This window comes from Arabidopsis lyrata, assembly GCF_000004255.2.
Source record: "Arabidopsis lyrata subsp. lyrata unplaced genomic scaffold ARALYscaffold_4, whole genome shotgun sequence".
NCBI classification, from domain to species: domain Eukaryota; kingdom Viridiplantae; phylum Streptophyta; class Magnoliopsida; order Brassicales; family Brassicaceae; genus Arabidopsis; species Arabidopsis lyrata.
The window spans coordinates 15,593,862-15,614,920 of record NW_003302552.1 but is presented as its reverse complement, the minus strand read 5'-3'; the positions used below and the strand labels follow the sequence as shown (position 1 = coordinate 15,614,920).

At 33.6% G+C, this 21,059-nt stretch overlaps 2 protein-coding genes across 2 annotated transcripts; one reads left to right on the top strand and one right to left on the bottom strand.

Annotated features, from left to right (window-relative positions):
- Positions 1-7,557: 7,557 nt before the first annotated feature.
- LOC9317322 (E3 ubiquitin-protein ligase COP1) lies at positions 7,558-13,285 on the bottom strand. Its single transcript, XM_002879379.2, has 13 exons — positions 12,866-13,285; positions 12,387-12,464; positions 12,106-12,261; positions 11,513-11,863; positions 10,774-10,931; positions 10,614-10,679; positions 10,021-10,099; positions 9,580-9,735; positions 9,385-9,483; positions 8,614-8,718; positions 8,291-8,470; positions 8,095-8,205; positions 7,558-8,001 (listed from the first exon to the last, which is right to left on the bottom strand). Exons 1-13 carry the CDS (start codon positions 13,181-13,183, stop codon positions 7,831-7,833), a joined length of 2,028 nt encoding a protein of 675 aa, XP_002879425.1. The 5' UTR covers positions 13,184-13,285; the 3' UTR covers positions 7,558-7,830.
- Positions 13,286-14,003: 718 nt separating this feature from the next.
- Positions 14,004-19,926, top strand: LOC9317321 (protein argonaute 6). Its single transcript, XM_002881208.2, has 23 exons — positions 14,004-14,280; positions 15,199-15,400; positions 15,488-15,693; positions 15,791-16,009; positions 16,215-16,348; positions 16,455-16,552; positions 16,640-16,737; positions 16,816-16,975; positions 17,076-17,192; positions 17,270-17,377; positions 17,474-17,536; positions 17,609-17,722; positions 17,820-17,985; positions 18,061-18,173; positions 18,264-18,401; positions 18,499-18,635; positions 18,746-18,811; positions 18,901-18,964; positions 19,086-19,197; positions 19,289-19,362; positions 19,466-19,560; positions 19,649-19,680; positions 19,790-19,926. Exons 2-23 carry the CDS (start codon positions 15,218-15,220, stop codon positions 19,924-19,926), a joined length of 2,634 nt encoding a protein of 877 aa, XP_002881254.1. The 5' UTR covers positions 14,004-14,280; positions 15,199-15,217.
- Positions 19,927-21,059: the final 1,133 nt, after the last annotated feature.

The following is a 21,059-nucleotide window of genomic DNA, read 5'->3' as shown; positions in this document are numbered from 1 at the left end:
TTTACTTAGTTTTGTGTTGTGTATTGTGTAAAACCAATTCTGAGTTTTTTTTTTAATGTACCAAATAGCAAAAAAGAAAAGAAAATGTGAACAGCAATAAGATTCCTTTGTGCATAATAAGCAATAGGTTGATATATGTTCTAAATTTAAATATTTATATATATATAGGACAAAAGTTTTTTTTCTTCTGTAAGATGTAATTTTGATGTTGGCATTCACTTTATCAAATAGACTTTCATTTTCATTATATAAACATGCGAACTATTATATTAAATTATATATAAATATGTGTATATATATATATATATATCACTAATTTTTTTGTCAATAATATGCATTATATGAGTCTGAACTAAGATGGTGAACAATATTAGCTTAAAATATTAGGTTACAATCTTACATTACTATTTAATATGTTAAACATTAATATTTCCATATAGCAAAATACTAATTAGTATTTTAGTGAAAAAATGTGGTGCACTAATATTACATATATATATATATATATATATAATGGCTAATTTTACCCTTCCTCGCTAATTTGGAGATCACTAATAATTAAGAACATTAATATTCTGTATATATGGAATATTTTGAAAATTGACATATCACCTCATATAATTGATACCATCATGAAAATATATATTTCCTTGTCCTTTCGATAAAACGTAAATATAAGACCTCTTAGGCTCATGTAAATAGTTAGATTCCATGACCGGTTTAATCAAGTAAAAGTGAGTTTATATATATATATATATATATATATATATATATATATATTCTTATGTAGATGCTTAAAACTTGTTGTAATGTTGTTAACAGCATGTAATTTTTGTTATTACTAGATAGTTGATACTGCTCTTTACACCCACTAAACTTACCACACTATTCAAAATTCAGCTAATATATAAGTTTTATCTACTATTTCACTAAGACAATTGGAATGTCAAATATTTTTTAAAGTTATCTTCAACTTTCGTTTAACTATGAATTTAATACTAATTTTAAATATATAAATTTTTCTGAATAACCACATAATCGCTAAAATTCAAACTACTTGTAAAGTGCAGGATAATACTATTTTATGAATTGTTCTTAGACAATCTCCAACCTATATCTCTATTTTGGAGTTGGGTTTTGTTCCAACCCTACTCCATTTTGGAGTTAAAGATAGAGATCTCCAAATTTTAGTGTTGATTAAAAATAGAAATCTTCAAATATAGGAAAAAAATGGAGATGAGTTGGATGAAATCTTACTTTAAACTCTATTTTGGAGATGAAAAATGGTTAGAAATGTTCTTAATGATATAAAATTAACAGAAGCTAACGTCGAGCTATACTTTCTACTTATCGGAAAACAACTTGGATAGTGAATGTCAGATTTTATATATAATTAGTGATTACCAACTCGATTACTAATTTAAGGATTAATTTCGTCAAATGAAAAGAGTTTTGGTTAGAGGAATATTATTTTAAGTTTTGAATTATTGTTTGTTCCACTTAAGTGACTTCACAAAAGTAAGTGGACTTTGATGAGAAAAGATTCCTATCTCTCCAATTATGTTTCGGTTCTCAAGTTGGTCACTGTTGAAGAAGAGGAGATGAGAAGCCGATCCAATCATTCCCACCTCTCTTCAAACCAAAAGGACAGACTAAAAATCATATCTAATAAATATATTCTATGTCTACATATACGGTGTTGTTTTTTTTATAGTCATAGCTAGGAGGCTTATAACTGTGACTGTAACTGAAAATTGTTCGTTTGACAGATCAAATAGACCCGTTCATAGATCTATAGCACAAGTTCTAATCTTTATTGCTGAGAATAACATATTTATTAAAATATATATTTGACTGAAAAGTAAAAAAAAGTAATTTTACTACTATTAGTTTAAAAAAACCAGTCCTTATAACGAATTAATTATAACGAATTAATTATAACTGTAAAATTTATTTCTGAAGCGTGGTCAAATTTGTCGAATCAATCTATTTGGACCGGACTTTAAAACAGTGCCCGATGAATATAGTACGTGTAGTTACACAAACAATAGTGGAATCTTTAGAATTTATTTGATTTTTGGAATATTTATAGGAAAAATCATTGCCAGTTACACGAATTATACGCCAACACATCACCACACATGCAGACTATTTTAATGTCTCGCTAACTACACGAACTATTGGTATTACATACGGACATCCCCGAACTATCATCGGTTATATATGCAACACCATAACCATCATTTTCAGATAATATAAATGTCTTGTTAACTACACGAAGTATTTTTTTTTTTTTGTCAACTACACGAAATATTTTCCATCAATTTTTTTTTAAAAAGTAATTAAAAAATAAAAAAATAACTAAAAAGGAAATATTACACGTATTATAAATTATATATATATTATAACTTTTAATGCATTATAATTTTTAGGTTAAATTAATTTAACCTATTTAATATTTATTATATTAAAATTGTTAACAATTAAAATAGTCACTTAGTTAAATAATACATCACTATAAGTAAAATAAAAGTATGTAATATATCAATGTAAATTATATATACCATAACCATCATTTTCAGATAATATAAATGTATTGTTAACTACACGAAATATTTCCATCATTTTTTAAAAACTAAATTACAAAAAGAAAAATAACTAAAAGTAAATAATACACTATTGTCAATTATATATATATGCATTATAACTTTTAAAGTTTAAATTCTACATATGCAGTATCCCTTATTATTTTAAGTTAAATTAATTAACTAATTTTTAATGCACATATATGTTTTATATGAAATTAATTTAACTAAATTTTTAAAAGTGTCACTTAATTAAATTATACATGTTCATTATAGGTTTAAGTTAATTAACAAATTTTTAATGAACACATATATTTTTTTATGGAACTAGTTTAGTCTTTATTACATTAAAATTTTAAAGTTAGAATAGTTATAATGTACATATATAATTTACATTGATATATTATATAGTTTTATTTAACTTATTAGTTTTAAAAAAAATTGATGAAAATACTTCGTGTAGTTGATAAAAAAAAAGAAATATTTCGTGTAGTTAACAAGATATTTATATTATTTGGAAATGATGGTTATGGTGTTGCACACATAACCGATGATAGTTTGGGGATGTCCGTATGTAATACCAATAGTTCGTGTAGTTAGCGAAACATTAAAACAGTCTGCATGTGTGGTGATGTGTTGGCGTATAGTTCGTGTAGCTGGCAATGATTTTTCCATATTTATATGATTAATAATACATTAATAGATGAGGAACAATAGGCAAAAAGTAAAAGAAAAAGATATTATCCTCCAGTTTTTTTTTCAATTCCAATATTTCAAAGTTTCAGACTAATTCATGTTGGTCTACTAGTTAACGAATCATTATGTGGATGTGAACAATATTTTAAGTTTTTACTCTGCGATTTTAATTATAGTTACCACCACCAAATACTTAAAATGACAAAAATGCATAATTCTTTCGTATGTCCCAAAATTTTGTTTTGGAATTTGATTTCAAATCCTTCAGTAATGAAAATTATAATGATTTTATACCTTGTTGGAAAGTTATATATACGGAGTCTGTTCAGGAGAGAAAAAGTGAAAACTACTCATGCGGCTGAGAATCGATTTATGTAATTTTTCACATAAGTCTATAACAAAATAAGTTAATTAAACAAAGTGAAGCAATTAATAATCGATTATTTAGGTCAAGTGGTCAAATATTCCATGTAAAGCCACCAAATGAATTACATAATTATTTGAGACTTGAGAGAATCGTTTTTTTTGTTCTTGTAAAGGTTGAGACGTTGGCAGCTTATCTCTAATCGTATTATTCTGCTTATTTTATAAAATAAAAAAAATTGAAACGTAGTATATATGTTTATCCAAGCCCTAGGGAACAAATTTCTTAGATATTCAGTTTTTGCCTCTATCGTTATATAAACAGAAATATACTTGAATTTATTTTTATAATTTGTTTAAATTTATATAAAATTATTATAGTTTATTTTGTAACTACCACTTATAAGTGACTAAGTGTACCTATTGGCATTCGTGGATATGGAAGAACTTAAGTTAGCAAAATAAATAAATAATATAAGTTCTTATATTCCAACGGCAAAGAGATGAAAGCCTTGGTTTTTAACAATACATTAACGCTTACATGTTAAATTATCTCGTTTATATATCTTCAAGACTTCAAGAACATAATTTTGTTTCAGAATAGTAATTAACTAGTGTTCAAAAGTATAATGCAAGAAAAAAAATTGTTTAGATATAAATTATTTAAAAAAAAATAACTTAGAGTTTAATGTTTAAAATTTATAGTTAAGTATAAAATTTTAGAAAATTTTCTAATTTATTGAAATCTATACTAGCTATTTTCCGATTTTGATATAAATTTTTAGATAATAACATTCATTGACATTTTGGTTCATTTAAAACACTTAACCTTAACTATTTCTATTATGGTTATTACTTTTGTTTATTAAAGATATCAAAAACCCACTTCGCATATTACAGAAACTGGTCTTATTAGAGTATAAAGTTTTAAATTAGCTTTTAATAAAAATCAGCAATGTTTTGTTTCTTTATCTTTATACTTAAAAAGAACATAAATTTTGTCAATAATTATTGTTACTAAAACCAGGGCATACACTTAATTTATATGCGAAGAGGACCATTTTCCACCTTATTGAAGTTAACTAGAGCCGTTAAATGAGACAAGAAGAGTTCATAATTGTGAAGCCCACCATTAATGGTTGATTATTAGGTCAAGAGGCAATTATTATATTTATGGGTTTGTTTATAACGTCTATTATTTTGTGATACTTAACTAATCAACTTTGACGTGCTTAATGTATATAAATCTACATAGCCTTTGTCGACGGATATTCTCATAGCCTATTGAGTCATAACTATAGGTTAAGTTCTTGTTACCATAATTTGAGTGACCTTTAATTTCTTTAAAACAACCACATTTATTTTGAACAATTTTTTTTTTCTTTTGTCGTCTGTTACATTAACATGATAGACGTTTTAACAAAATTGATAATTAATCTGGTAGATCTATGCAACATATGCAATTATGATGAACTATTTCTATGAACAATTCTATGATGTGCAACTCATCTCGCAACACTTGGATCTCCTACTAACAATTCTTGTTTGCGTCATACTAACGATTGACAATTTTACCATGTAACATTTGAGACCACAACAGACGGTTCTACTAGGCAATACTTTGGAACTTCCGATTAACAAACACTAAACTTCATATCTGATGAAAAATCTTGAAACAATATTATGAAAAAAAATATTTAATATCGAAACTTAAAATGTGTATAGAGTATACGACGCTAATTCATTGAAGGGTAAGTAAAGAGAATATACGCCACAGCTGTGATTTCCGCCACCAGGGTTCGAGGCACGGCCACTGGCAGGTTTCATAGGGGAATTGCTAGCCTCGTGGAATTAGTCCTTGGGCCTAAGAAGCCTTTGAGAGACCCGCGGTTATTCAAAAAAAAAAAAAAAAAAAAGTAAAGGGAAAAAAATTAATGGAACTTTATATTTAACAACGTTCAAAAAGAGCTCGACAAATTGTATAATACTGTTTCTCTTTTGTCGTATTGAAAACTCTAACGCACAATTTTAAATTAAAACTCGACTCTATATGACTTTGTGCTATACCATAAAACAAAAGTCGTAGTGAAAGTGTTGGCTCCAAGTCATCCATTACCGAGTTTTTTTCTTTCTCAATAATACATTACCATTTTTATGATTAATCGCGGATTTTTGGTAATTACCATTTTTCTTTATGATTGACTCTACGAAAAGTTTGGGTTTGGGCCAAAAGGTCCAAACAGTTTACCTGATAGTCCAGTAACAGGCGATCTGGCTATTTCTGGCATTAGTTGGAAAGCATTCCAAACTCGGGACAGACAGTGTGGTGACCCTTCGGGGAATAGTCCACTCTGAAGCACTTTGGTGCGTTTCTACCGGAGCTGACTGGATCAGCCGATAGAGTTTATAAAAAAAACTCTACGAAATTACCATTTTTCTTTCTCAAAGTTCATACGACTCGTGTTCGTGAGAAATAAAATAAATAGTAGTATTATTAGTAAATTGTTGTACTAATATTTCTATACTTGACGTAAGCTTAAGTTTAGTGAGGAAGAAAAAAATAAAGAATACATCACATTTTGATTTCATAGGTATATGCTTGCGTGACTCCGCCTATATAATGTACGTATAACGTATTAAATAACTTTTTCTAATACGATATGAACTTGAAAGAAAATATATATGTGATGTGGCTAACGTGAAACGATATGCTCCTAGCCTCCTACCATAACTAAAGAAAAATCCAATTATGTGACCATCTAATTACTTTATTCTAAAAAATAAAAATGCTAATATAGTAATATTTAATTCTTTACAACATTGACTTGATACTCTGTGTTCTATTTAGTTAACTATATAAACTCAAGAAATTAACAACATATATACAAAGTATACATACCATCTTATCCACAGTTCATTTTCATATATAAGACTTGCTAATTAGTTTATGGAATTTCTGATTAATTATGACAATAAAATTAAGTTGTGGTTTTGAGTTTATGAGATGTATATTATAGGTAATTATCAGTTAAATACGTAAAAAATTAAGACTAGTTCAATCCTTTTTGGAAAAAGAAAGGAAATAGACTAAAAACTGATTTCGAATCTACAGAAAACAAGGTCTGGACCCGAATTTTGTGGTTATCAAAGAGAAAGAAGTTTTATATCAAAAAAAAAAAAAAAAAAAAAAAAAGAAGAAACAAGAAATGTTGTATTAAAGGAGTTATTTAATAGAAAGAAAACTAGGATTTGATGGCTATGGTTGCTTAAAGGGAAGAAACACATTAATGTGTCCGCTCGTTGCGAAAAAGTCGTTCTTTCCATTCAAAAGAGGTTATTGACTTCTTTTGTACTGAGTAGTATTTTTTTCGTTGTTACAAAGTACTGAGTAGTATTTTTTTCGTTGTTACAAAGTCAATGACTTGTAACTTAGGGAATTTAGAAAAACCTGTAAATAGCAATTCTTTTATTAAGCCACCTAACCTAATTATTATGACTAAGAATGACCAAGTGAAGAAGTATGTAACGTTTTTAGGAATGAAAACAAAAGACGAAAACTAAAATGTTTGGCCATGTGATTTAACTTCTTCACAAAGCATGCATCTTTTTATATACACTTCTTCATGCCATCCCTAGTTGCGTATCCAAATATAAAAGGATTACTATTATAATATTGATACTACCATTTTATGAAAATGTGTCACACAATCACACATCTTTATGAGTTCATTTAGAGGTGTTAAGTACTAATTAAAGTGTATATAATATCTGTCAAGTGTCATGACACAAAATCGTCAATTCTCATGGATAATGGATTTAACTCTATATATAAAATGAAAAATTTCCTCAATGACATGCTCATACTAATGACTTGTTGCATGGGTCTGACCTTTTGTATATAAGCCAAGGCTTGACTTTTCATTATAGATTCACATCGCTGCATTTTGATTATAACATTTAATTATACAAAGTAGAAACTAAGAAACCGTAAGATAGTATATCTACATTTCTGATACAAATTCTTCTTAAGGCAAGCATAACAATACAAAGTTGCTTTCCAAATGATGAACCCTACTTTTGGCATATTGTTTTCCCTCTCTATATAACTCCCACTAAATAACATAGATGGCAAATTTACTGCTTATTGATTCAAGAAACTATATAATCTTTTGTAACGTTTATAGAATCACGCGGCAAGTACCAGAACTTTGATGGTTCCTTGACTATTCGCAGTCAACATTGTGGGACTATCGCTCTTCCAGCAAACCGCACTAATAAAGAATGAGCCTGCCTCTTCCTCTGCATCGTCCATGTCAGGTGATCCAAATCTGTGCGATGTCACGGGTCTCGTGATTTCCTGCATCACATCATGAACAACGAGAGAGTGAAAATCTGTGAATCATGAATGGCAAATGCTAAAGTTTAGAGCAGATGTTTCAGATTTGGGAACCTTGTGATATACATATACTTCGTTTGTCTCGCTTCCACAGGCGAGATACTCGCTATTCACTGTGAGACCCACAAAGTTCTTCTCGTTAGTGTGTCCTCTGAATGTTCGAACCTGAAAAGTAATATTGAACAACATAGTCAAAACTTGTTTTTATTTTTGATAGAATCTGCAAGATTAGCTCGGACAGTAATCTTACTGGCAAGTGGTCTTTGACATCCCATAAGCGTAGTGTGCTATCTGTGGACGCAGAAGCGAGCTCGTTGTTGGACAAAAATTTAACATAGGACACTGCTTTCTTGTGTCCACTGAAGACATGAAGTGGTTGGCTTATATTTCTTAGATCGTAATAATGGATGTGATGATCAGCTGATCCGACCTGTAATAAGTCAACAGGCTTAAACGTCTAAGTCTCTCTTTCTAATTAAAGATTAGATCTAGAGACGAGTGATAGTGTCATGCTGATCATGAGTGGTAGCTCAATAATGATTAGCAAATATATGTCAGATTAAAAGTATATACCGCAACGTAGTTGCTTGAGCCAGGATTGTACTTGACACAACATATGTTTGCTTTCATATCAATATTAAGCACACTTGCTTCCTGCCTTGTGCACCAAACTTTAACCTGGATCAAACACAGAGCACAATTGGCTAATCTATGAGACATGATTTAACAGATGCAGTAATGCATCGTTAAGGATTAACAAATAATGAGTTGACTTAAAAGGAGCCCACTGGTATAATATGCTTTCGTCAGAATTAGAAATCCAGCGAAGACAACCGATTCCTTTCGTCAAAATCACATCCAACATGATTTTCTAAATAAGCTAGAGAGTTTTTTTAAAACATCCAATTCAACTTGGACAGATGAAGCTACGAATTTCGAAGTAAGATTTATTACATTACAAGTGTCCAGTATCGTATGTTTCCTAATGTATAGCCACCACAGATACACTAAGGGGAAAAACTTTGCTGAAATTTTAAGAAACCAACAAACATTCAATGTAGGAAGGGCTACATATGCCCAATCCCAAAGTTGGGAAGAAAATCTCACAGAAAAGTTTAAGAGGTAGTAGAAAAGAGTCATGAGTACACAATGTACTAATGAGCAAGCAGGAGATTCTCCAGTTTTGTTTCATTATATGTCTCTTTAGTTTGTCAAAGAAATTAGACAAATCCGTGACCAAGTTATTTATAAGAGCTAGAAGATATCTTAAAGTAGTATTCTTTTATATGAGACAGAGCCCAGTGTGAGATGAAAGGTGATAACGAAAAAAATGGAGTTACATACCTTGCAATCGTCACTACCAGATACAAGCATTGATGGTTCTGTTCGTGAAAAGTCAACACTCCAGGCACGTTTTTCGTGCTCTTCATACTCCATAAGACTCTGCCACCGTTTACATAAAATTTAAGATACGTTGCAGAATTCATGAGATGAATATCTTAAAGGCGCGATGTTAGATAATTTGGGCAAAGTACTCACCTGCCTAGTAGTTACATCCCACACTGTTACTATTCCTTCATAATCACTGCTTGCTATGTGATTTTTCTCATGCTTATTCCAACTCAAGCAACTAAGTTTAGACCGAGTTGACATCTCCACAATCGGACACTGCATATCTGCTGGTTCATTTACAACCTGAAAAGTAACTAGCCGATCATCAATCAGTCCAGAGTGGTCCACTGGATAAGACAGAAAATTTGATTATGTAGAAGCTTTGATATATATGCTTCTACACAATACTAAAGTGTAAAATGGCAAACTTGCATCCAAGCTACATTTTCCCAAGAGCATAACTTAGTTTTATTAAAAATGAAGCTTTCCTAGAATTGAGATGCATGATCTGTTTCACAAAAGCATAAGGTTGGACAAGAAGATTCAATTAGTATGTAACTGAATGCCCTCCAAGATTTATGAACGTACCGAAGAGAAGTCAAAAACCTTTATACATCTAGAAACACCAGCAGTGGCAAACAGCTCATCATCACGATCAAACTCTATGCTGAAAAGAAACAGCACCCTCTTCATCAGCAAAATCAGTAAGATGGTACATTAAATTACAGGTAAACTAGAGGTCCAGACAAAGCATAAAGCATGTAAACTATGGAAGACCATAAATCAAAGCACACAGAGAGAAAAAGATAATGACCCCAGGAGCAACTGAAAAAAATATCTTTCGTCCCTTCATTGAGAAGAGATACTCTCATACAAAAGATCGCAAACAGCTTTTATATGTTCCGACATAGGTAAGGAGAACATAGTGTTCTATCTTTTAGAAAATTCTCCTTAAGTGGCCTGCTGACTACACAACCTTCTCCCTACCATGTCAGCAGATTTATCTTCATACCATTCACTGGCTTAGAATTATACAGCAATGAATCCATAGTAATAATTGAGTCTATCAATACATTAAACAAAACTTGATCACTTAAGGGAATATTTTGATATATTCAAAGACATTCTTTTGGTATTTATCATCTGTTATCTGATCAAAGGAACAAGGAAAAGAAATTCACCTTGATACAATGTTGGCTGAATGAAATATGTCCCCATGCCGGATTTCTGCTATAACTCTTAGACGACTGCGAATAAAGAGTGCAATTAAAAATCCAACAAATTCGAAAACATTCTTTATGTTCGGCTAGACCAATTGAAAAGGGACAGTCACTACTCTACCTGTAGCGAGTGAAGGTAGTCAACACAGATTGAAAATCTGCAAGGCCATTGCTATAGCCTTCCCTCCGTACTACACTCTTATCATTTTCTTGTTTACTATTTGGTTGGTCTACCAACTGACGCCGCTTTTGGAGGTAACATTCTTGTAGATCATTGAACTACAAGACAAGACACTTAAACAGAATTAGCCAATCTAGTGTATATATCAACAAGCAGTTACAGATAGATTAAAGGACCATGCAGGATTTTTCAAGAAAACTACTATAATTGTCATTGCATAGTATTCACAGAACTGTTAGTGTGTCTAAAAAACATAGTGACTTTTGTTGCTATAGTACCAGAGAGACAAGAAGCGGCTACTATCACTAAGCAATAGATATAAAGTCCAGAAAGCTATTTCAAATTCTACGTGTAAAGAATGTGAAATCAATCACTCTCTGAAGCCCATCGACTTTTTATACAGACCACCAAAAATGTGGGCCTTAATCAAAGGTATATATTCCGTAAGAAGATTCATATTCTACCCACAACCACTTTCAATTTCTCGAGCTGTCAATCCAGATTACTAAGAGCTGAATGGCTAGGCATGGTACTAATTGTAGCACAATTACTGGAGCCTAATTGTACATTATGCCTATTCTTTAATAGAGATATATCTGAAACTTTAATGCCATTGTCCTTGTACCATTTCAGCATAAGAGACATGTTAAAGATGTTGAGTAGACAAGAAAGAACAAACCTGAGCATGGATCCGTTTCTTTCTAGCCATTGAGACAGTTGATTGATTTAAACTTTGCGAATCTGACCCACTCAGCGCATCCTTCTTTGGTAGCCCATGAGAGCTTCCTTGTGCCTTCCCCTCTACCTTTTTGTTTTGATAATTGCCTAAAAAATTTCCTCCTCTTACGCTCAGAGAATTGGAGTTGAAACCACTCTGGTTCTTCTCATGTGGCCATGCATTTCTTGTGCTTGGATCATCTCCGAGCATCCGCAACTTCACAGAATATCTGTCCCTAGCCCGGTATAAATCTATTCTATGTCTCTCAACAGCATTTATATCCTCTTTGATATACTGGAGATCAGTTTGCACCTACATTAAGATAGAAAAGACATAAATTCCAGAATTCTATATTTAACATTCGTGGATTGGATGTCTCATGAATAGTTGGATAGATCTATTGATATAAACATGGTTTATGGGTTTCTTCCTTAACTATTCGTTTCTTCCTTTTACAGCAACTGTGCTCAGGGAAAATTTTGAAGCTAATGGAATGAAGAGCAACGAGAATAACTATTAATAGGTATGATGCTCCATAATTCAGACAAACTAACCTCATTTAGTTCATCAACTTTTTGCTTCCTTAGACAATGCAAAAAGTCCAACAGAATCTGCATGTTCCTCTCAGCTTCTTCCTGTTCCATTTTTCTCTTCCTTTCCGCAAGAAGTGACAGAAGATTATCAACCTCCTTAATTGACACATCACAACCCTGTCTAAGTATGAACGCAGGAAGTTGAAGGAAATGACTTAGAGTTGTTTATTACTCCAAAAATAAATCTAAGAAAGCAAACTTAAAGAGAAAAAATGGAACATAAAAGCTTGTTAAGAACCGACCCTTTGAAGTGCTTCCCGAAATTGATCCAAGGGCGATGCAGTTTTTGACACCTGCCGAGCTGAAGTTTTCTTCAATAGCTACACAAGTGGTACAGATAATTCATATAATAAGCTGCATTTCCAGAGATAGATAGTTTCAATATACAACCATTCCTATAAGCATTCATGTAAGACGAGAAAAAAGTAAGCTCCTTTCAACTGTAATAAGCAGAATCCTACCAAAATACTACACAGCAAAAACAAAACAAAACCTCCTTAGAAAATCTAATGCTAAGATTCATCGATGAAAGACTAAGCAGCTTCCTTGATTCCAGAAAAATCAAGAGAAAAACCGAACTTGATTACAAACTAAGACTTAAACGAGCAACAATCGAACTTGAATTGAAAAGCTAAGCCACCACAAGCCCAAAACTTTCGCATAAAAAGCATATAAATAACAATTCAAACTCAAATTTATGAGTAAAAATAGAAAAAGAAACCTTATCGAGCAAGAAATTAGGGTAAAGCTGATTGTTGGTGAGATGTTGGCTACAACAGGGACAATCACTCTTGTTCCTAAGATGTGTGATGATACACATATAGCAGAAACTATGACCACAAGCCGTGAGGAAAGCATCTTTAATAATCTGCATACAAATCGGACAAAGCAAGTCTTTATCCAGATCCGGTGCTCCAATCTCAGAACCACCGTCTCCACCGTCATCATTTTCATTACGATTATAACCTTCACCGACTGAAGATGTCCTCGGGTCAGGTTTCACCGCTGGAACAAGCGGATCCGTCGAAATCTCCTCCATTTTCTCTTCGATTGTGTTTTGAGAAAATCGGAATTTGTGAGAAAAGAGTGGTTGGGGTAATGACGGAGATGAAGGAGGAGGAGTGAGGCTGAGGTGTGGTGGGATCCACGGTGGTTCTTTTCTGAGGTTACTATACTTACACGTTGTTCTCTACGCGCTTCTTTTGGCGCGTCTCGCTGACGTTTCTTCAATTCCGGGTACGGTTCAATTTATAGTCCGGTTTCCGGTTCAATGAAATTTCATGGGTTAGTGATATTGTCACACTTAATTGACGAATGACGATGATGCTTGGTTCGTGTCTTCCAAAATAAATGTCTCTTGCAATTTCTTAACCAACCAATATTGATTTTGAATAGTGCTGGACACAAAGGCAAGGACTTACTGATTTTCAAAATATGTAATCCGTTTTGCCTCGTTCAAGTGATTGGTTTTTGGACTTGATATTCGTCGAAAATCTGATTATTTGCAAGTAACTTTATATGTTTTGTTACTTGCTAAAGAACTTGATCCAGCTTATTACTTGTAAGATACTTGCTATTTGAACTAAAATATTTGAATATAAAATCAATTTCATACAATACAATTCTCAAAACATTCAAAGTTACAATCTTTTTTATCTTTTCGATTTTGGTTTTTTTGTAAGTTATAAACTATAAAGATATACCTTCAATAATTTATTAAAACTCTTTCTGTATCAAAACAAGTAATAGATCAAACAAGCCGGTTAAATGATTTTTTTTTAAGACTTGATTCTAAATTTGTGTAATAAATTTGTATTATTTGTTATCCGGTTTGCTAACGACAAATACTTGTTTTTTAGGCGGATAAAGAACAAGTATGGATTTCTATAAACTCATCTTTAATTTTGAAGGCTTCGGTTTAATAATTTTTTTTAATTCTCAATTTTTGTTTCTATAAAAAAGATTACTGAAAAGTGAAATATTTTAATTTCCCCATCACTCCAAACGTTCCCTCCATTCCTTTTGCTTTTCTGGGAAACCCAAAGAGACTGTGACGGAGAAGAGAAATGAGCTAAATAAATCCCTCTCTTTTGATTCGTCGGAACCCTAGAAATCGTCTTCTTACTTCTTTCAAAGGTGCGCCATTCTCACTAGATATCGCTGTTGTTATTGTTCTTGATTCGAAGCTAGGTTTTTTTTCTCTCTCTCCTTTCGGAGAATTTGCATGAAGCTATGATTTGTCTGCTGATAATTGTATGGTTTTGGCTGCATGGTTTCTCTCTTGACGGTATTGTTATGCTACTGTATGATACACTTGAATGAGTTTTTGTTTGTGTAATGTTTCTCAATTTTGAACGCGTTAAAGGTGCCATTTTTTTTTCAGATTAAGTTTGTTCCCCAATATAAATTCATACCATTCCTCGCGATTTAGCAGGATATGCCCAGGAATTAAAATCTTAGAACGAAAATGGTAGTAAAGGTTTTAGCTTTTTTACCTTTGGGAGTGGTCTTCTTCTTGAAGATGTTTATGGCGATTATCTTCTCTTTTCTCAAATCGAGATACTGTTCACAAACAAAAACCCTTTCTTACTCGTGTTTATGAACAAAAAACCCTAGTAAATCAGAGAGTAAAGTGATCTGAGGATTAGTGAGATGATCAGGGTCTAGGGAGAACCAGTTCCAGGTCTAGTATTCTTCGTTGCAACTTCTGCCACGAAGTGCTGCTTGGTGTGAGTTGCTTCTAGGTTCATCCAGGATATAGGCTTTAGCCATTATTGTGTTTCCTTTGAAATTTCAAGGATTTTGACTCATCTTTGATCTGTTTTATCACCTGTTTGATAGTTTATTGTTTTCTCTTTCCTTGGATTAACCCAGTTATAAGAATCTGGGATGTTTTATGGATACTGTGGTATCTTGTCCGCTGTAATATGTAATGATTTGTGAATTTTCACTCGTTTATTTAGTGTTTTTTTTTTTTTCCTTAGTCCCTTGAGCATTGTGTTTTTGGCTGGTTTTTGCCACACTGTAACTAACCTCCAGTTTTCTCTCTTGCAGATTATTTTCCCCTGCAAGGATGGAGAAATCTTCATCTCTGCCACTGTCACCCATAAGTATAGAACTAGAAAAGCCCAGCCATCGAGATTATGACATCACAACTAGACGTGGGGTTGGAACCACAGGCAACCCAATAGAATTGTGCACCAATCACTTTAATGTTTCTGTGAGACAGCCGGATGTAGTATTTTACCAGTACACTGTAAGATTGATTAGTCACTTTTCTGCATTCTTTCATCAGTGTCTGTATGTGTGTGAGATGTTTGACATATCTGTACCTTTTTTGCAGGTTAGTATCACCTCAGAAAATGGTGATGCTGTCGATGGGAAAGGAATAAGCAGAAAGCTTATGGACCAACTATTCAAGACTTACTCTTCTGACCTTGATGGTAAAAGGTTGGCATATGATGGAGAGAAGACTTTATATACTGTTGGTCCTCTGCCACAGAACAACTTTGACTTTCAAGTCATCTTGGAAGGTTCATTTTCAAAACGGTATGTCCATCTTATCTGGATTGATATTCAATCCTTTCAAGGTGTGCAAGATAGATCTTGTTGATGTTCTTTCTAACGCAGTATATTAAGTTTGTAGTGATTGTAGTGTCTCTGATGGTGGTAGTCCTTCCGGTACTTGCAAGAGATCAAAACGTTCTTTCTTGCCAAGAAGTTACAAGGTTCAGATACACTTTGCTGCAAAAATACCGTTGAAGACTATTCTTGTCACTCAGAGAGGATCTTATACAGCAGATAAGAGTGCTCAGGATGCACTTAGAGTGCTTGACATTGTACTGAGGCAGCAAGCAGCTGAAAGGTGCAACTTTCTATATCTGTTTGCTTTGTGCAGTATATATTTTCATTGAAAAGATACTTTCTACATTCTAATGGACAAAGTTTTTTTTTTTTTTTTCTAATGGACAAAGTTTGTCATTATATTTTCACTTTGTTGGTAAATTTAATAGATGTTGCATTTTGTGACCATGCTAGATACTTACTATAGAAAACTGTTGATTATGCAGGGGATGCCTTTTGGTCAGGCAGGCTTTTTTCCATAGCGATGGCCACCCCATGGAAGTTGGAGGAGGTGTAAAAGGTATTCGAGGTTTCCATTCGAGCTTTCGTCCAACCCATGGAGGACTCTCGCTTAACATTGGTATTTTTCAGTATACCTTTCTCATCTCCAGCTTTCATAAACTTGTCTTTATTGTTGATAGTTTTATTAATTTGCAAAACTGTTTTTGTTTTCCGATGGTTTGCAGATGTGTCAACAACAATAATCTTAGAACCGGGTCCAGTTCTTGAATTCCTGAAAGCCAATCAGAGTGTTGAGACACCACGACAAATCGACTGGGTTAAGGTAGTTCTGGCTTTTAACTGCAAGAACTGAGAACATGCCTGGCTGCTTTTGTTTTGAGCTTTTGAATTTCTCATTGAAACTTGGCAGGCTGCGAAAATGCTTAAACATATGAGGGTAAAGGCAACACACCGTAACATGGAATTTAAAATTATAGGTCTAAGTCAGAAACCGTGCAATCAGCAACTGTATGGTCCCCATGATTGTACTTTCAATATAAATTGTCTCTCTTTCAGCCTTTGCTTGACTTTCTTCACCGTTTCCAGGTTTTCGATGAAGATTAAAGATGGTGAACGTGAAGGACAGACTAGAGATATTACAGTGTATGACTATTTCAAGCAAACTTACACAGAACCTATTTCTTCTGCGTACTTGCCATGCCTTGATGTTGGCAAGCCAAATCGCCCCAACTATCTTCCACTGGAGGTATGCATCTCCAGCAGTTTTTCCTTAGTTATTTTTTTTGCAGTCTCTTGTCCCACTTCTGGAGGTGTGTATGTTTGAATTTCTAATCCTTTTCTTGCAGTTTTGTAATCTTGTATCTCTGCAACGTTATACAAAAGCATTGTCCGGAAGGCAAAGAGCTCTACTTGTTGAAAAATCAAGACAAAAACCTCTTGAGAGAATTAAGACACTCAATGATGTGAGCTTAGTTTTCTGGCCTTGGATGATGTTTTATCTATCTTGGATGGCAGATACTGTTACTAACTAGAATTGTAGGCAATGCATACCTACTGCTTTGACAAGGACCCATTTTTGGCTGGATGTGGGATCTCCATTGAAAAACAAATGACTCAAGTTGAAGGCCGGGTTCTCAAGCCCCCAATGGTAAACCTATTTATGTTTTGTTTGCAGATAGAAAGATATGGCTATGGTTACCATGGAAATTGATAGTCCCATATTATCCCATTTTGTAATATACAGCTGAAGTTTGGCAAGAATGAAGATTTTGAACCTTGCAACGGACGGTGGAACTTTAACAACAAGGTAATTGTCGGCAAAGATTTCCTGGCACCAATATTTCCCTTATATTTTTGCCCTTTGTTTCTTGCTTTACAGATGCTTCTGGAGCCAAAAGCTATTAAAAACTGGGCTATTGTCAACTTTTCTTTTCCATGCGACAGTAGTCACATTTCCCGTGAGCTTATAAGCTGTGGCATGAGGAAAGGCATTGTAGGTTTCGTAGATACTGTCTCAATTTTCTTATATGGTATGTAGTGTTTCATGTCTGGTTATTTACAAAGTCCGAATATGGTTTGTTAATTCGCAGGAAATTGATCGACCTTTTGCACTAGTTGAAGAGGATCCACAGTATAAAAAAGCAGCTCCTGTTGAAAGGGTAGAAAAGATGATTGCAAAGATGAAGCTAAAATTTCCAGATCCTCCTCATTTTATCCTCTGTGTCCTGCCAGAACGGAAAACTTCTGATATCTATGGTATCATCTCACCTTTTTCCTGCGGATATTAAAGTTTGAACTCTCTCATTTAACTGGTCGTTGCAAACTATAAAGGTCCCTGGAAGAAGATATGCCTCACTGAAGAAGGGATCCACACACAATGCATCTGCCCTGTCAAGATCAGTGACCAATATCTCACCAATGTACTTCTGAAGATTAATTCAAAGGTATATCACCAACCATGCTAACACTTGAGATATCTTTTTTTTTTATGTGTTTTTCTCTGTGAATTGACTTCTTTTCTTGTCTTAATATAGCTTGGAGGCATCAATTCTTTGTTGGGAATAGAGTACTCTTACAACATTCCATTGATAAACAAAATTCCCACCTTGATTTTGGGTATGGATGTATCTCATGGGTCTCCAGGTCGGGCAGATGTTCCTTCAGTAGCAGCGGTATTGATTACATGTATTGTCCTTTGTATGTTCATTGTTTTTGGTTTTCTTTGGATCTGATTCTTTATCTGTTTCCTCTCTCGACCTCTGCTACAAGGTTGTTGGTTCAAAATGCTGGCCCTTAATCTCAAGGTATAGGGCAGCTGCAAGAACTCAGTCACCACGTCTGGAGATGATTGATTCGCTCTTCCAACCTATCGAGAACACTGAGAAAGGAGATAACGGTATTATGAAGTATGTGAGCCCTAGTTTATCAGCTTTATTTTTTTTAATCAATTTCAACAACTCATGATACTCAAGATGTTTAAGTGTCTTCTCTATGTTTAATTATTGGTTTCGAACAGCGAATTATTTGTAGAGTTCTACCGGACAAGCAGGTCACGGAAGCCTAAGCAGATTATCATTTTCAGGTACTAACAAAACATTTACTGTTTATCTTTGTTGTCTAACCTCCAATATCTAAAATTCTGTCCTTAAACAAACCTTGGGCATTTGATAGGGATGGTGTGAGTGAATCACAGTTCAACCAAGTCTTGAACATCGAGGTGGACCAAATTATAAAGGTCTTGTTTCAAAGTCCCATGGCTGGTTCTGGCTTCTATATCAAATTCTGTTTTCAATCTATTATTCAAATTCTAGTGAAGATATTATTTAACAGTTTTGCTTCTTTTTTACATGGCTCAGGCGTATCAACGTCTTGGTGAATCTGATGTGCCAAAATTCACTGTCATTGTGGCTCAGAAGAACCACCACACCAAGTTGTTTAAAGCTAAGGGTCCTGAAAATGTTCCTGCAGGTAAAAAAATACCTTTTATTCTTCACCAGTCACACTACGATTCCATTTCTTTCCAGAACTATTTCATCATAAAAACAATCCCGTTTGTCAGGAACTGTTGTGGACACCAAGATCGTACACCCGACAAACTACGATTTTTACATGTGTGCTCATGCAGGAATAATAGTAAGTTTAGACAAAAATAACTGATGTTTATTTTTTCAAAAGCTTCACTCCTCACACCTTTATAACAATACTCTACGTAATGTTTACCTCTACGATCTCTCAGGGAACTTCAAGACCGGCTCATTACCATGTATTACTTGATGAGATTGGTTTCTCCCCCGATGACTTGCAGAATCTCATCCATTCTCTCTCCTATGTGTAAGTTCTCTTTCTAATGTCAATTACAAAAACTAACTTAGCTGTACCATCACTAAGATCTAATTGTCTCGAATCATCATCCTTCCAGCAACCAACGTAGCACAACTGCAACTTCGATTGGTAACACTCCCTAATCAAACTCTCTTCTAATAATAAAAATGCATCCTCCTCTTTACTAGACAGAAACACACAAACTCAATATTCAATGTGTCCTCTCTTTTGTGCTCAGTGGCTCCAGTGCGATACGCTCATCTTGCAGCAGCTCAATTTGCTAAGTTTGAAGATGTATCGGAGGACGGGAAAGTTCCAGAGCTTCCACGTCTGCACGAGAATGTGGAAACCAACATGTTCTTCTGCTTCTGCTGAGTACATATGAGTAGTTATGCTTCCTCTCTAGTCTCTCTATAGAGGAAGTTTATCATTTTGCATATATGCAATCCTCATCATCTATTTGTTACAGTTTCATTAGACAAGTATGAAGAAAGAGCCTCGCATAGATTAAAAATGAGGCTCGTAGGCTTACTAAACGGCAGCGATTGTTGCGTTTCGTTGTGTCTCCTTGATATGCGATTAGCTTGGAGCTAATATGTTTTTGGATTTTTTAATACATTATTATTATTTAAAATTTCTTGTTTTTTTTGTGAATTGTGACGAAGAAAAAGGGAAATGAAAAAGTGAGAAAACTCTTGACGTAAAAGTCTTTCAAACGGTCAAACCGGTCTAACAAACCGCGTCAAAACCCACGTGCACTACTAGAAAACTTTGTAACGAAGTGGACGTTACCACAGACAATCACCACCACCTTTCAGAACTGTTTACGTGGCATAATATTGACGGGTCAGTATTCAGTAGTATCATTGCTCTTACACTGCTCCCAAGACCACCAGATCATTACTTCTACCCCAATTTTTCCACACGTGGGTCCTACCTGGCTGCGATGCAGGAGATTTCTTGTGCATGAATCAAACTCGTTTTGACCATTTTGCCCCTCTCAACTAGTTTTCTTCTAGTTTACGACGAGTCAAGAAGCTTTGCCTTGGTCCCAAAGCCTGTTGTTGTTTATTTTTCATTTCCTTTTTTTTTGAAACTGTTTACGAATCGTGTCTGCGTTTTTGCCCCTCGAATATATCTAAAGCCGGTTTGACTAAACTGGATTCTATTTCTTTTTTATTATAATTTGTCGTACTTCAGAATCAAATATTAAATTAATACAACTCTCTTACTCCCATTTCATATACAACTAAACAAAATTGAGATAGTTATTGCAATTTGAATACAAATTAGCAAATATCTTACAATATATATATAAAAAAACTTTTAAAACATCTTATATTTTGAAGCAAGAGAAGTATAATTTGACGAAGGACAAAAAAAAGATTACAAGCATGTTTAAGCTCCTAAGTGAAAAAATGGAAAAGAATCTTAACTTGTGAGTTCAGTTATATAATTAGATTGTTTTTAAGACAATAATCCTAGTGATAACAGTCTACGGTCTACAC

Bases quoted from the DNA above. Each gene is read 5' to 3' on its own strand.
- LOC9317322 (XM_002879379.2), bottom strand. From the start codon at position 13,183: ATGGAGGAGATTTCGACGGATCCGCTTGTTCCAGCGGTGAAACCTGAC. The intron at 12,465-12,865 runs GTTTCTTTTTCT...CCACTTGTGTAG, and splicing joins CTAATTTCTTGCTCGATAAG to CTATTGAAGAAAACTTCAGC. The intron at 8,002-8,094 runs GTTCCCAAATCT...GATGTGATGCAG, and splicing joins AAGTATATGTATATCACAAG to GAAATCACGAGACCCGTGAC.
- LOC9317321 (XM_002881208.2), top strand. From the start codon at position 15,218: ATGGAGAAATCTTCATCTCTGCCACTGTCACCCATAAGTATAGAACTA. The intron at 15,694-15,790 runs GTATGTCCATCT...TTAAGTTTGTAG, and splicing joins GAAGGTTCATTTTCAAAACG to TGATTGTAGTGTCTCTGATG. The intron at 18,965-19,085 runs GTCTTGTTTCAA...TACATGGCTCAG, and splicing joins AGGTGGACCAAATTATAAAG to GCGTATCAACGTCTTGGTGA.